This window comes from Geotrypetes seraphini, chromosome 2, assembly GCF_902459505.1.
Source record: "Geotrypetes seraphini chromosome 2, aGeoSer1.1, whole genome shotgun sequence".
Classification (NCBI taxonomy): Eukaryota; Metazoa; Chordata; class Amphibia; order Gymnophiona; family Dermophiidae; genus Geotrypetes; species Geotrypetes seraphini.
In genome coordinates, this window is record NC_047085.1 from 172,761,861 (window position 1) to 172,776,631 (window position 14,771).

The 14,771-nt window shown below is 40.5% G+C and overlaps 1 protein-coding gene across 4 annotated transcripts in view; it reads left to right on the plus strand.

Moving 5' to 3' along the window:
* The window catches only part of ZNF407 (zinc finger protein 407), a 1,075,359-nt gene that overhangs the window by 709,437 nt on the left and 351,151 nt on the right, over positions 1-14,771 (plus strand). For all 4 annotated transcript variants that reach the window (XM_033934315.1, XM_033934317.1, XM_033934318.1 and 1 more), the window contains one exon: positions 13,368-13,488. In XM_033934315.1, the coding sequence (XP_033790206.1) occupies positions 13,368-13,488 (121 nt within the window). The remainder of the gene's footprint in view (positions 1-13,367; positions 13,489-14,771) is intronic.

Here is a 14,771-nt window from a genome sequence, read left to right on the forward strand (position 1 = left end):
CACAAAAAAAAAATCCAACTTTTACACTGAAGATATCTCATCATAGGAATGAAAGGCAGTCAATTTCCACAACTGGAAGAAGCGTTAATAGTGTTTTACCCAGATGTGAACTAGGCATATTCTTGTCAGTGGAGTTGTCATCTTAGAGAAATCAAGACAGTTCATCACTCTTCTTGGGTTTATCTGTGAAACTAAGACAGCAATCTGTGGATAAAGAATATAGAGAGGCATCATTAGATGATACTTTAAGAAGCATGGCCACCTCCAATTATTCCTGAATAACTGACAAATGGCTGCCAAACTAAACTTCTTAAACTGATAGGTGAATTCTATCCCGACAAAATTTGCAATGGAAATTAGCAGGATTATTTATCAGCTACTGCCAAAAAAAATACATTTTAAGAAAGGTAATAGTGACTGTAACTCCAAACAGATAGCCAGTTTGACATGCTAGACTTACTATAGAATCTTGCTTAATAGACCAACATTTGCAGAAATAGTGATTTTTTTTTTTTAACCATGTAAATGTGAGGAACTGTAATCAAGTATTCAGAGATGTGTTATCACTGAGTAAGAATATCTCCCAGAAAGGATGACACTTGGAAGTTTCTGTGGGCTGCTATGGCTAATGTTCTTGGGAAAGATACCTACCAGCTTGAGAACAGGTGCTATTTGTATGGTCTTCTTAAAACAAACAACACTGTGGGGTGGTCGACGCCAAGAGAATGGTCCAAACTTCCACAGCAATGGACCTTGGTACCACAACAGTACAAATGTTTTAAGCAAAACAATGTGGATCCAATCCCTGGACTCCCAGAGGTTAAAACAATAATATTTATTAATGCAAAATTAAAATGCAATATACAATGTAATAAAAGCCAACGGAGCTTCAATAAATAAAGTCACTTGTAAACAGATATTCAGACCCTACACAGGCCATGTTTCGGCCTTCTTCAGGGGTCCTTGGAATACAAGCAAATGAACATAGAAAATACACATTAAAATTTAAGAATAATAATACTCATAACATATGACTCATAAAGCCTAAAAGTATAGAAAAAAACAGGCTCATAAAAAGATATATGTATAGGTACGCACAGTAACTCGACAATAAAAGTAAAAGTGAGCAATAGAGCAGAAAATGAATTAACCTCAAATACAGCAATAAAAACACAGCAGCTTTACAGAAAACATGCTGCAATGATACAAGAGAAAACATACCAAAGTACACTTAAAACCACAATTTGCAATAATAAAATTAGAAATAGGAAAACAGGCATAGCCAATCTAATCCGAGAAAGAAAAAACATATACATTTTTAAAATATATCATAGAGGTTATAAATCTTCAGTGGCAGTGAAAGTCATGGATTGGAAATTGATGTGATTGTTTAGGGAAAAAAAAAATCTAATCATTCAGTTTAAAAAGGACTGAAACTAAACAATATAAAAAGGAATGTGCACATTCCAAATCTGAGCTGGAACTGACTTTGCTTCCCCTGTGTTGAAATAGCCCAGAAATCACTGTACTCATTTTGGCCTTATATACTTCTGAACAGGCTCTGATTGATCTCTACTGGTTTTCTCTTTAAGGATGCTTTCAATATTTATAATTAGAGTATAGCCAATATTCTTATGCTGTTTTTCTCGATCAGTGATGCTTTTTGTACTATTCATTATTTTTATATACCCACACCCTTTGTTCAATCCTTAAATGTCTTTCTTTACTATAAATATTGTAGTTCCTCCCTCTTTCCTTATTTTTTGAGTTAGTTTAATTATGTCTACGTGAGTTTATTGTATGTATATGATCGTGTCCCCCCACTGTTATTGATGTACATCGCTTAGAAATGTTGATAAACATTAGCATAGCTACTGTACCTTTGATTTATGGCCTATTTCAATTGTAGTTCAGCCCTCCCCTCCATTTGTTCCAGTAGGTCGTGTTACGTCTTATGTTTTTGTTCTATCCCTTAAATAAAAGAGAGTAACCACAACACAAAAGGTAGTAGACTCATTAAATTACTTTAATACAACACAAAGTTAACAATGCACATAAATAAAAAGAGATCTTGATATAACACAAAATCAGTATATCCAGATATAGAAATCACCCCAAAATAACCAAAGATTGAATGAACATGCTTTGGTGAAGGGCTTACATTTGTGAAGAGATTTAATGAAGGGAAGAGTGTGGTGCAATGGTTAAAGCTACAGCCTCAGCACCATGAGGTGGTGTGTTCAAACCCATGCTGCTCCTTGTGACCCTGTGCTTAATCCCTCCACATTGCCCCACTGGGACAGACAGGAAAAAATGCTTGAGTACCTAAATAAATTCATGTAAACCATTCTGAGCTCCCTTAGCAGAACAATATAGAAAATTGAATAAATAAAATAAATCATCAAAACAATTCAAAATTATGTAGAGCAAAGAAAAATGAGCAATGATAAAAACATAACAAACAAGCTGTTTGAAAGTGTGGCCCGGATTCTATCTGGGCATCCTATACAGAATCGGATATATGCCTGCCCAAAATAAACCCAATTATGTAACCAATGTCAATGTTATAGATGCGTCTGCTATACTTATCGCAGCAAAGGTTCTCCCTGCTGCGATAAGTATAGCGGCTGCAGCTGCCAGTCCCACCCCCAAATGATCACGGTAGAAGGGAACCCAACCTCTCCTGCCCGAAAACTGCCCCCCCCCCACGTAGATTGCGGTAAGAGGGAGCTCAACCCTTCTTGCCCAAAGACCACCCACCCCCAACCCGAAGATCACCGGCAGGAGGGTGCTCAATCCATCCTTCCAGACCCCCCACCCCTCCTCAATTTAAAGGCAATTTGGAATACTCTAACAATGTTCAGAAATGAGTTGCCTGAAACAATCAACATAAACCAGCAGGCAGGTACAGAATAGTATCTCCTGTTTTCAGAGGTTATCAGAATGTGGAGCTGAGCTGTCTCTTGAAGAATTTACTTTATCGCCCGGATTCCATGTAGGTTGCCTAAATTTGGGGGCGATTCTGAGATGTGTGTGCAACTTAATTGGTTAACGAGCCATTAACCAACAATAACTGGATGGTAACAGGTCAATTATAGGTGTTAATTGACACCACTTATAATACGTGCGTGCATCTGCTCGCTATTCTATAAAGTGTAACCCAAAGTGGAAGGGGAATGGGTGGGTCGGGGCATTCCAGAATTATAGGCACAATGTTATAGAATACTGCGGAGGTGCTCCCAACTTGTATTCCAGGATTTACACCTGGTTTCAGCAGGCATGAGTCCTCACATCCAAACTTGGGTATGCCATAAAAGGTGCTCAGCCAGGAGCATCTTTTATAGGATAATGCTGAGTATTATGTTTTTTTCCAGTGCCAATTTTTGAGTTCTATTTGCTGATTCTGGCCCTTTGTGTCTGACAGGAAATGACAACAACTTAACATTATCAGACTAAGTAAATACTTGAAACTACTTCTTGAATTTGTTTTCACCTCCTGATTTAATGTGGATCAGGATCAACATTTTGATGTTATTTTGTTTCCTGAGTTGATTAGTTTTCTCAAATAATTTTGCTTATCTTTACTTTTATGAAATCAATTGTATTAAAAGTTATGATAACATAAAAAAACCAACCTGGAATCACACGAGTGGTCTTTACAGAAGTGTAGCAAATCAGATATTCTGTGAATAGGGAACACAAAATGGCTCTGTTTCAACTTTCTCTGAACAGGAAGGTTATGTAGTTCTGTTTTCAGGAAGAGGATCACTAGACAAATAAGCCTTGGATCCTCTTCCCTTTTTCCATGTTCCACTGACTGGTTAAGGACACAAGTGACTTTCTGGGTAAAGCACTGACTTGCATTGACCATTGTTCCTTAATGGCAAAAATCTATTCCCTTTACCTCTTGAGAAAGTTGTCGCTTACCCATTGTTTGTCGTTGAAATCAACTTTAGACCTCTTTGAGTTGAATAAAATCAACTTTTCATTCTATTTCTAATGATTATGCAACTTTAGGATTTTTTTATGATCATGAGATTTTGGACCCAATTAATTATGAATTCTAAAGGGATATTAGTAATGAAAAGCTTTTCCTTATGTACGGTGTATGGTGCTCACCAAGAATTAGATCAGTTGAACACATTCATAGTGGTGTTTCTAGACATTTCCTCACCCTTTGATACCATTTACCATTCCATTCTGCATAGGTCCTTGAAAGACTTTCACCCTAGTATCTATACCCAGAACTGGTATGAATCATTTTTGTCCAGTCAATTCCAGCAAGTAGGGATTGATGTTAACATTTTTAACTGGATACCTCTGATCTCTTTTGTGGCTTAAGGCTTGGCACTTTCATTGGAATTATTTAATATTTATTTACAGCCCATTGGTAATATCTTGATTTTACAGTGATGATATCCAATGCTTCATGGCTATATATTACAATTTGAATTCAAGCCTCTGTTATCACCACTTACTGTATTAAGGTATCAGTGGATATGTATTAACAGATTTCAGTTAAACATGAAAAAGAAATCAGAACAACCCTGATCTGCCATTCTCCTTTGTCCAATATTCTATCATAGCTACAAAGTGATGACTATGTATTGCCTGTTCTTTCTGAAGTGAGAAATCTCCATGTTACACTTGATACCAGTCCGTCTGTGAGAGGACAAATTAAAAGTCAAATAGTTTTTAAAAGCTAAAATTAGTAAGTAGATTAAAATAACTCTTCAACCAGTTGATCTTAGATCTGCATTGCTAGATTTAGGGCTAGATTCACTAACCTGCCCGATCATGGCTGATCTGTGGCAGGCTGACAAATTCACAAAAAGCCAGCATGCAAATGGGGGTGATCAGAAGAACGCCCCCCCCCCCCCCCCCCACCGACCACACGGATCGCTTGTTTTTGGATCAGCCAGCCAGTCAGTGTGCCTGAAAAATGTTTAGTGAATCGTGTCCTTCCTACTTTGCATGCCGTTTCCCCTCATTTGCATGCATGAATCGGATCGGAAGAGAGGTTAGTGAATTGGGTCGCAAACCGATCAGTACATGATCAGTTTGCTTAGTGAATCTAGCTCTTAGTCCTTAATGCAGTTAACAACTGGAATTCTAATTATCGTGCCTTCTATTGTCATTATCAAAGGTTGTTCAACTCAATCAGAATGCAGCTATCATTCTGCAATTCTACTGCTTGCCATTCCAAGAATACTGTCATCGCTGGCTGCCTATCATAGTGATGTGCAGTACGTTTTTAAAGTTTTAAAGAAAATTGCATCATCTTTTCTACTTATCCCCCCCCCAAAAAAAAAATATTGGTATTCTTAACAGAGAAATGGACTAGTCTTTTCAACGGCAGCCCTGCTCTTTGGAATCCAGTAGAGATTTCATGAAGAAGAAAATTACCTTCATTTCAGAAAAAAAGTTAAGACCCATTTCTTTTCTCAAGCTTTTGAGTCTCTTGTGTATGTTCATTAAATATCCATTAAATTCCAGCAGTTTCACAGTTAGCATGAGATGCTTAATAAGTTTTATTTTACTTGTGTTGTTTCTCTATTTGTCATCGATTAGAATATATTGAAGGCAATTCTGGAAGTACCTACACATAGAAATAGCAGCATTTACACCTGTAGATTACTTTCAAGTGTAAATGGCATTTAGTCACTACTTACATGTACAGTGTGCAGTGATTTCAAAAGGAAATGGTTTGGGTAGGCCAAAATATATGCATATTTCCCATTTTATAATGGAAATACATGTGTCCTTTAAAAAATATATAGCTGTTTTTTCACCTGCTCTGATGCTCACACAAGTAATAACTACCTGATATTTGGGCCTGGGGTCTCCACCAGTGAAGCAGAAGGCAATTGTGCTAACCTCTGAGGTGTCTACCGTTGACTTAAAAATTTTTTCATCATCAAGTACGTGTAGATGCTAAGATTTATGAGTGTGTAAAGTCCTCAGTAAAATGGATATCCGGCTGTACATGCTGGTAAATACACACACTTCGGTATGCCCTTAAATAAATGTTACAAAAAAAACTTCATTTGACAGAGCATTTTGTAAAATACTGGGGAAATATGAATGTTTTGACCTGGATATATCGTATCCCACACTGAGCCTTTGTCCAAGTAGAGCATATTGTATATTGTGTTAACCATTGTTATGTCACCAAGAATTAGACATTTGCTAGCAAATTTATATAGTCCACCTAAAGTTGGGCATCTGCATAGGATTTAGATCTTTAACCATTCTCACATGAAAAGGGTCATCATTTAGACCTCATAGTCTCTATGGTATCTCTCAAAGGAATTGACAATCTTAAGAACTGCTATACTGAGACAGACCAAAGGTCCATCAAGCACAGTATCCTGTTTCTAACAGTGGCCAATCCAGGTCCCAAGTACATAGCTAGGTCCCAAGGAATAAAACAGATTTTATGCTGCTTATCCTAGGAATAAGCAGTAGATTTCCCCAAGCCATCTCAATAATAGCTTAGGGACTTCTCTTTTAGGAAATTATCCAAACTAATCACATTGCTGTTGACTTCAGCTAGTTTTCTATAACGGAATCTGGGTTCCCAGATGCTTATATAGAATACTAGTTCAGGGCTTGTTATGTTACTATCCTTTATAGAATTACCTCCATTGTCCATAGTTTATGTCCTGTGCTGCAGCTATCAATCTTTCATCCTTAGCTGTGGCATCTCTTCGTAACCATTCTTGTTTTAGATTTTGATCTGTGAATGATTCCTGAAGTAACATGTGGAGGGCCATAAGCAAAAGAAAAGTCTAAGTCTGATTTGGATGTAGGGTGCTAGTCGCCCAAAATCAGCACTGGCAAAATGTCCATTCTCGAAAAGTACATCTAAACTATTCCGTTTTTCGAAAATCGTCTATCTGTATGTTCAGGCATTTGATTGTCCAGACTGCCTCTACGACTATCTTTATACTACATTCTCGACCAAAAATTCATCCAAGTCCCAAACACCCAGAACACAACCTTATGAATGAGATGGGCGCACCACCCAGACATAGCAACAGAACAGTGAGGCACCTTACAGAGCACTGCTGTGAACTTCACAAAAAGGGTGCCAGATAAACATCTCACCAGAACTACCTTATAGATTATGGTTAGTCCCCCCCAAAAGAAACCCCAAAACCCACTATACATTAGGGCATATTTTGATGTTTCATCATTTAGAATTCTGGTACAGTCCCTTATACTTAGTCAGCTTGATTATTATAATATTGCCTATTTGGCAATATCTCAGAGGAAGATGCAACGACTGCGCAAGGTTCAAAATACAGCGGTTAGGTTGATTTTTGAATTAAAGAAATATGATCTATCGGATCTCTTATTGGATACTGCATTGGTTGCCAATGGAGGCGCGGGTGAAGTTCAAGTTTGGTTGCTTCTGCTTTAAGGCTCTGTTTGGTCTATCTCCCAAATATATAACTGAGCTCTTCTCCTATGCAACCAACAAAGATAGGAGAAATTTGCATTTGAATTTTGTTTTTCCCGCCTGCAAATTAAAAAAATATCATGAATGTCTTCTGTCATATCAAGCAGCATTATGGGGTAAGGACCTGGAACATCTGATTATGCTGTCTGATTCCTATGTGGAATTTAGGAGACATTTAAAGACATATTTGTTTCTGAAATATCTAGATCATCATAGTATTATTTCTAATTATCTAATTTGTCTCTTAATTGTATTCTTTTTAATTTTTTGTAAACCGCATAGAACTTTATGGTCCTGTGGTATATAAATTGGTTATTATTATTATTATTATTATATCCAGCTATCTACAACCCCAATAGTCATTATGGCTTCAGGTGGCACCTATATGGCAGTAGAATAGGGGTTGGGGGAGTTTTGGTGGGCGAACATGTTCCACCATAAATGTAGTGGTTAGAGTGGCTTATTGGCCTGGGTCCTCCAGTCTGTGGTTCACTAGCCCTCCCCTTAGGCTATTTAAGAGATCTGTGTGCAGCTCCACTAGGCTGATGTTCTGGAGACAGGTATGTACATTTTTGTTCCGATCTTTGTGGGGGTATGAGGGGTTCAATGAGCACTAGGGGAGTGTATAGAGGTCTTTACTTTGTATCTGAACACTTTCGATACCTTTTGGGCACTTATACCTTTCTTTACATTGTCTAATTCACAACGTATAAGTTTCGCCTAGGCAGTTTTGTCAAACATTGGATTATCCCTGCAGGACAACTAAGTCTAGGTCGGCCCACATCCCACTCAAACCACTCTCCAAAAATGCCCCTTTCAGCTCTGGGCACACAGCGGGATTCAGAGGCGTAAAATGTCCCTGGATACGTCCAAAAATCTGTTTTGATTATCGGTACTTTGATGACCTGTCTTTTAGATCACCAAGTGCTGACATGGCGGGTTTTTAAACGTATTTAAGTTTTGATTATGAGCCCCTTTGCATTTACCACTCCATTTATGTATTTGCCATTTTTAAAGAGTTTTTTTCTTCAAGTTTGCAAATTCTGTTGCCTTCTACTTGTGTGTACTGGTGGGATTCTTGCTCATTTCTTCAGTTTAGCAGAATGTTTATGTTTGTTAGATTTTTGATATACCTCCTTTTTATGGTGCAACCAAAACAGCTCTTTGGGGACAAAAGGATAAAAAACTAAATAAATATAAGGTACTTTCTCTGTCCCTAATAGAATCATAGTCTAAGTTTTAGTACTTGTGATAAATATACATATTGAAATATAAACGACCCAAATATAACCGAGGTAACCTTTTACCTCCAAAAAAGGGGAAAAAACGTTGACCTGAATATAAACTGAGGTTAGAAATTTGGTTGATCATTGTGTGGTCTCGGTGTCCTGTAAACCAAAGACACACATGCCCTGCTCTTGACTCCTTCATAGCCTGAATAGTCGCTGATACTGGGTACCAGAGACAATGTAATAAGCATAGGACAAGATGCATTAACTGTGGTACTCTGCAGGTGTTCCATGCAAATTCTAGAAATGGAATACTGGCAGGACCAATAGTTTTACAGCTCTAGTAAGTATGCATTCATTCTAGTGGTCTCTTTTTTTCCTTCAAAGAGACAATCCATTAATAACATGTGCTAGGATACCGCACATCTTTTTCCTTGGAGGCTTACCTTCAAATTACTGTTTTTAGACTCTACTTCTAAACAAGGTCATCTTGTCTGTCCTCTCTGGCAATGACAGCATTTAGGAGGAATAAAACCGGCTAGTGTTTATCATCTTTTGTTTTATTCTATTAGGCTCTAGGCTTACCATTCTGGTGCTCGAAGAAGATGACACCAATGTTCATTGCCGGGCTAGTGCAGGGCCTTGAGACACCAGAGCCAGGACCAGGGCCAGGGCCAGGACTTTGAGAAATCAGTGACCAGCGCTACCATCCCTCCTTCCCCCGCCTAGCCGGCATTAGGTTCCTTGCTGGGTGGTGCAGGGCCTTGAGCTGCTGTACATGCTCAAGGTCTGCCAGCTCCTGCTCTTTCTGAGAATCCCTGAGAGGACAGGAGCCAGCAGGCCTTGAGCATACGAAGAAACTCAAAGCCTTATAATGGCCCAGCAAGGAACTTTGGTGTCAGCTTCTTTGAGCACCAGAACAGTAAGCCTAATGCTGTCTGAGTGTGTGGAGGACAATAGCGCCAGTCATAGGGGGAGAGGGGCAGTGGCGTACTTAGCATATGTGACATCCGGGGCCCATCATTTTTTGGCACCCCCCCATCTGTATGAAAAACATGATTTTTAGTAACAAGCCACACGTCACACATGAGTACCTAGGAAAAGACAGCATCTTACATATTGCAGTGAGAAGTACATCAATACATCCATTGTAAAACTAAACAAGCCAGACCAGTACAGATCAATCCTACACCGTTAATCCTAACAGAAAACCATGTCTTTCGAACACACAGAACACAGAAAACACCTTCACCTAGTATGGAATGTCATCACAAACTAACCCCTCCCCCTTTTACAAAACTGTATAGTGAATTTTAGCCACGGTGGTAACAGCTCTGACACTCATAGAATTCTGAGCATCAGAGCTGCTACCACCACGGCTGGCACTAAAAGACGCTCCACAGTTTTGTAAAAGGGGGGATAAAATAGAAATACATAAACAAAGGTTAAATTGAACCAGGAAGAAGCTGGACTCTGCATAAAATGCAACACCACAGAAACAGTGACATATGTCTCCTAAAGCAATAAATAAATAGAAAATTTTTGTTCTACCTTTGTCTTCTCTGGTTTCTGCTTTTCTCATCTTCTTGTTACTGTCTTCCTTCCATCCACTGTCTGCCATCTCTCTGCCCCTCCCTGTATGGCATCTTCTCTCCTTCTATGCCCCTTCCAGAAACTGTATGCCTTCCCCTTCCATCTCTCCTCTAGGCCCCCCCTCTTTGGTCTGGCATCCATCATCTTCCCTCTGTTCCCTCATGGTCTTGCATCTTTCTCCTTTCATCTCTCTTTCCCTCCCCCCTGTGGTTTTTAGCATCTCTCTCTTCTCATTTCCTCCGCTCAGATCTGATATCTCTGTCTCTTTCCCCGTTCTCTGGCATCTCTCTCTCTCTCCTCTCTCTCTTCCCTTTCCTTCTCTGGTCTTCCTTCCTTATTTTCTGCCTCCGTTTAAATTAAATTCTTTCTTACTATGCAGTCCTCAGTTTCCCTCTTTTCACTATGTCTACCCACAGCATGCCACCCCTTTCCTTCACCCCTCCACTATCTCACTAACTCTATCTTCTTCCCCATCCAGCATATGTTATTTTTCTTTATCCCTCCTTCCATCCAGTATGTGTTCTCTTTCTCCACTTCCATTCAGCATTTGCTCTCCCTTCTCCCCACTTCCATCATCTGACCTCTTCTCTCTCCCCTTTCTACCCACTTCCATCATCTGTCCCCTTCTCTCAATCTCTCCATCCACCACAGGACCATCTTTCTCCCTTCCTCACCTTTCCGATTTTGGCAACAAGATCTGCAACGCCTCCTCCACCCCCCCCCCCCGGGACAACAGGCCCGGTCCGACAAACCTCCCTGCCCTGTGGCCGGCGATGTCTAAACTGCCTTCTAACAGCAGCCGGAGCGTTGTAGCTGCATATGGCTACCGTAAAGGTCGTCTCTGATGCAACTTCCGGTTGTGTCAGAGATGACCTTTACGGCAGCCACACGCAGCTTCAACGCTCTAGCTCAGGGGTGCCCACACTTTTTGGACTTGCGAGCTACTTTTAAAATTACCAAGTCAAAATGATCTGCCAACAATAAAATTAAAAAAAACACAAAGCACACTGTACGCTGAGAAAATGTTAATTATCATTCCTATTCTGGGGTTTTTTCAAAGAGGTCAAGGCAGATGACTCTATGCACTGTCACCTCAGTAACAACCATACAAAAATAGATAAATACCCCCCTACCTTTTTACTAAAGCACAACAGCAGTTTTTAGCGCAGGGAGCTGCGCTGAATGCCCAGGGCTGCTCTCGACGCTCCCTGCACTAAAAACCGCTATTGTGGTTTAGTAAAAGAGGGCCATAGTGCAAAATATAGACAGCAGATATAAATTCAGACACATTTTGATCACTAAATTTAAAATAAAATAATTTTTCCTACTTTTGTCTGGTGATTTCATGAGTCTCTGGTTGCGCTTTCTTCTTCTGACTGTGCATCCAATCTTTCTTCCCTTCTTTCAGCCTGTATGTTTCCTCTCCTCCAGATCTCATTCCCTCCCCCAACTTTTTCTTCCTCTCTCCCTGCCCTTTCTTTCTCCCTGCCTCCCTTTCTTTTTTTCTCTCTTCATGCCCACTTTCTTTTTTTCTATTTCCCTTCTGTCTCCCTGCCTGCCCCCTTTCTTTCTTTCTCCCTGCCCTCCACCATGCCACTGCTGCCACCATCGGGGAACAGGCCCCAAAGCCACCGCAGTGGCGGCGGCTGCCCCAAGCTCTCTCTGCTTCCCTGCGTCGGGCCGATCAGCATTCCTCTCCCAGGACGTCAATTCTGCCATCGGAGAGGAAGTTCCACCCAGCCAGGCAGCGATTGGCTGGCCCGAACTTCCTCTCCGACAGCAGCCTTAGGGGGAGGGGGTGCACAGCCGGCCAGGTCCCGAAAATGGTCAATCGCCAAGGCAAAGTGAGTCTATCACGGAGCCCGGGATACATACATACAAAGGAGCCCAGGATACATACATACAAAGGAGGATATATATGTATCTCAGAGAGAACATGAACTCGCAGGCCTTGAGCATGCGCAGATGCTCAAGGCCCAGCACAGAAGAGGAGGCCGATCTTCGGGCACCGGCACCAATGCACAGGACATGCCGGTGCCTGTGCCGAGGCCAAGCTGAAAGTAAGAAGCGGGTTCGGGTGAGTCTGGGGGACTTCAGGTCATGGCGGGGGGAGGGGGGTGCCAGATCGCGGGGGGGGGAGGGTGCAGCGGGGTGGAAGGGCCGGATTGCGGAGGGGCCTTCGGGGGGAGCAATGCCGGTTCTCGTGGGGGGGAATAGAGCAGAGCTGTTGGCCTCGGGGAGGGGGGGGGAACATATCAAAGCGAGTTTCCATTATTTCCTATGGGGAAACTTGCTTTGATATTCGAATATTTTGGTTTATGAGCATGCTTCTGGAACGAATTATGCTCAGAAACCAAGGTACCACTGTATATCTTTAGATATAGATACAGATATATATATATATATATATATATATATATATATCTCACACTGGGAAATGCATGTACCCTAGTACTTCAATACAATTTCTAATATTTACTGTATGTTGTCCAACAAAGCTACGGCATTCCCTCATAAGAAATAGCTATTTAAATGTCATGCAATAATTTAGTGGAAAGGGGTCTTTACTCTTTTCCTGCTTTACTATATACTGTATACGTGTGACTAATTTCTCCCTTAAACGAACCTATGATTTTCATATTTCTCAAATATTTTTCTTCAGCATTTTTTATTGCTGGTTTAATTCAACTGTGCATATGAAACAAAGAAGGGGGAAACACAAAAAGAAAATCTTGGTTCCAGCTGAAAGCTTTTCAACTTCATTTCAATAACGGGCTGTATTAATATTAATTAATTTTTATCTGTTCAATTTCTAGGTAAGTTAAGGGGAGTGGGGAGGGAGAGAGGAAGATCATTTACACATACCCAGAGAGATAACTATTAATAATGCAAAAAAGTGATTAGGTTGTAGATGCTGAGTATTAATTTTTTTAAAGGAGGAGTTGTATTTTCTTCTGTAGCTGTGTTTAACAGGTTCACAAGTATTTTCAACCACAGAAAAGGTCTAGCCTTGATTCCCTGTTTCTTTATGCTGAAAATTTAAAAGTATTACTATATGAGATCTTTTTCCCTTCTTTCAGGAGAAAAGCCATTTAAATGTGATGAGTGCAACTTTGCCTCTACAACGCAGTCACATTTGACACGACACAAGCGTGTGCATACAGGAGAGAAGCCCTACAGATGTCCCTGGTGTGACTACAGGTAATGACTCATTAAATTGATGAATAGATAAAGGTTACGTAACCTGCGAGAAGGTTTTGTTGAAAGTGGCAGAATCATATACTGCTCTTTGTACCAGGTTTGGCCCTCATACCAGGTATCCCTCATTCCTGGTGCCTCTCAGTTGTCTCAGAGTATCACTAGTTGAGACCCTAACCTCTGCTGCAGGCAAGGAGAGCAAAGACACCATTCCTTCATGGTTTCACTAATTACACTCTCCTGAGGTTTCTCCAGAGGTAGGGGCAAGGGATTGACACTTAAAGGAAAGTGTTACTTGTAAAACATCATGATTTCAAGAAAACAGAACAGATTTTCAAGCAGATTGACTAGAACAAATCTGAGAAATTTTATTGAATCTGGGGAGGGGATGATGGGCAAAATTTGGGAAAACCTGGTTAAATGGGGGAGTGGCACAAGTGTTGATGAAATGTAAAGAATTCCAAGAAATCAAATATTCAGTCTTCACAATATTTCAAAATACAGCAATGCATCTACTATAGTATGTGCTGTACTTGACTCAAACCAGGCTAGGTCTCACTTCCCAGCTAACCAATAAATAACTTTTTATTTATAACTTTAGTGAATCAAAATAAATTCAGTAAAGATGATGAAAAAGATAGAAATAGGAGGAGCCAATGAAGTGACTTGAAGAAAGGGGTTATGTGAGTGAAATAGCACTGACAGACGATAAATCATTTAACAGAATTTTAGACTAGATTGAAGGGGAGAGTAAAAAGCAAGTTGTAGTAATCTACCGGTAAGCATGAGATGATAAGAATGTAATACCGTATTTCCCCAAAAATAAGACAATGTCTTATATTAATTTGGGGTCTAAAAAACACACTAGGGCTTATTTTGGGGGATGTCTTATTTTTTTTCATGTACAATGATCATCTCTCCCTTCGTCTCCTCCACCCCAATCCTCTTTCCTTTCTTTCCCCCCACATGTGCAGCATCTGTCCTCCCCTCTCACTCATTCCCTTGTGCCTTCCCTCTGCAGCATCTTTCTATCCCTCCCTCCCATCCCCCTATGAAGCAGAACCCTTGAGCAGCATATTTCCATCCCTCCCTCCCATCCCCCCATGCAGCAGAACCACGCCGACCCTCCCACTGCGAGACCAACATACTTTCCTCCAAACAGCAATGTTGGCAGCACTCTAAACAGGCTGCTTCATGGCCTTCTCCTGCCAGGGCTTTCCTTGTGCTGCATCACTGATGACATCATCAGTGATGTGGCAGAAGGTAGGACCCGGCGGGAGAAGACC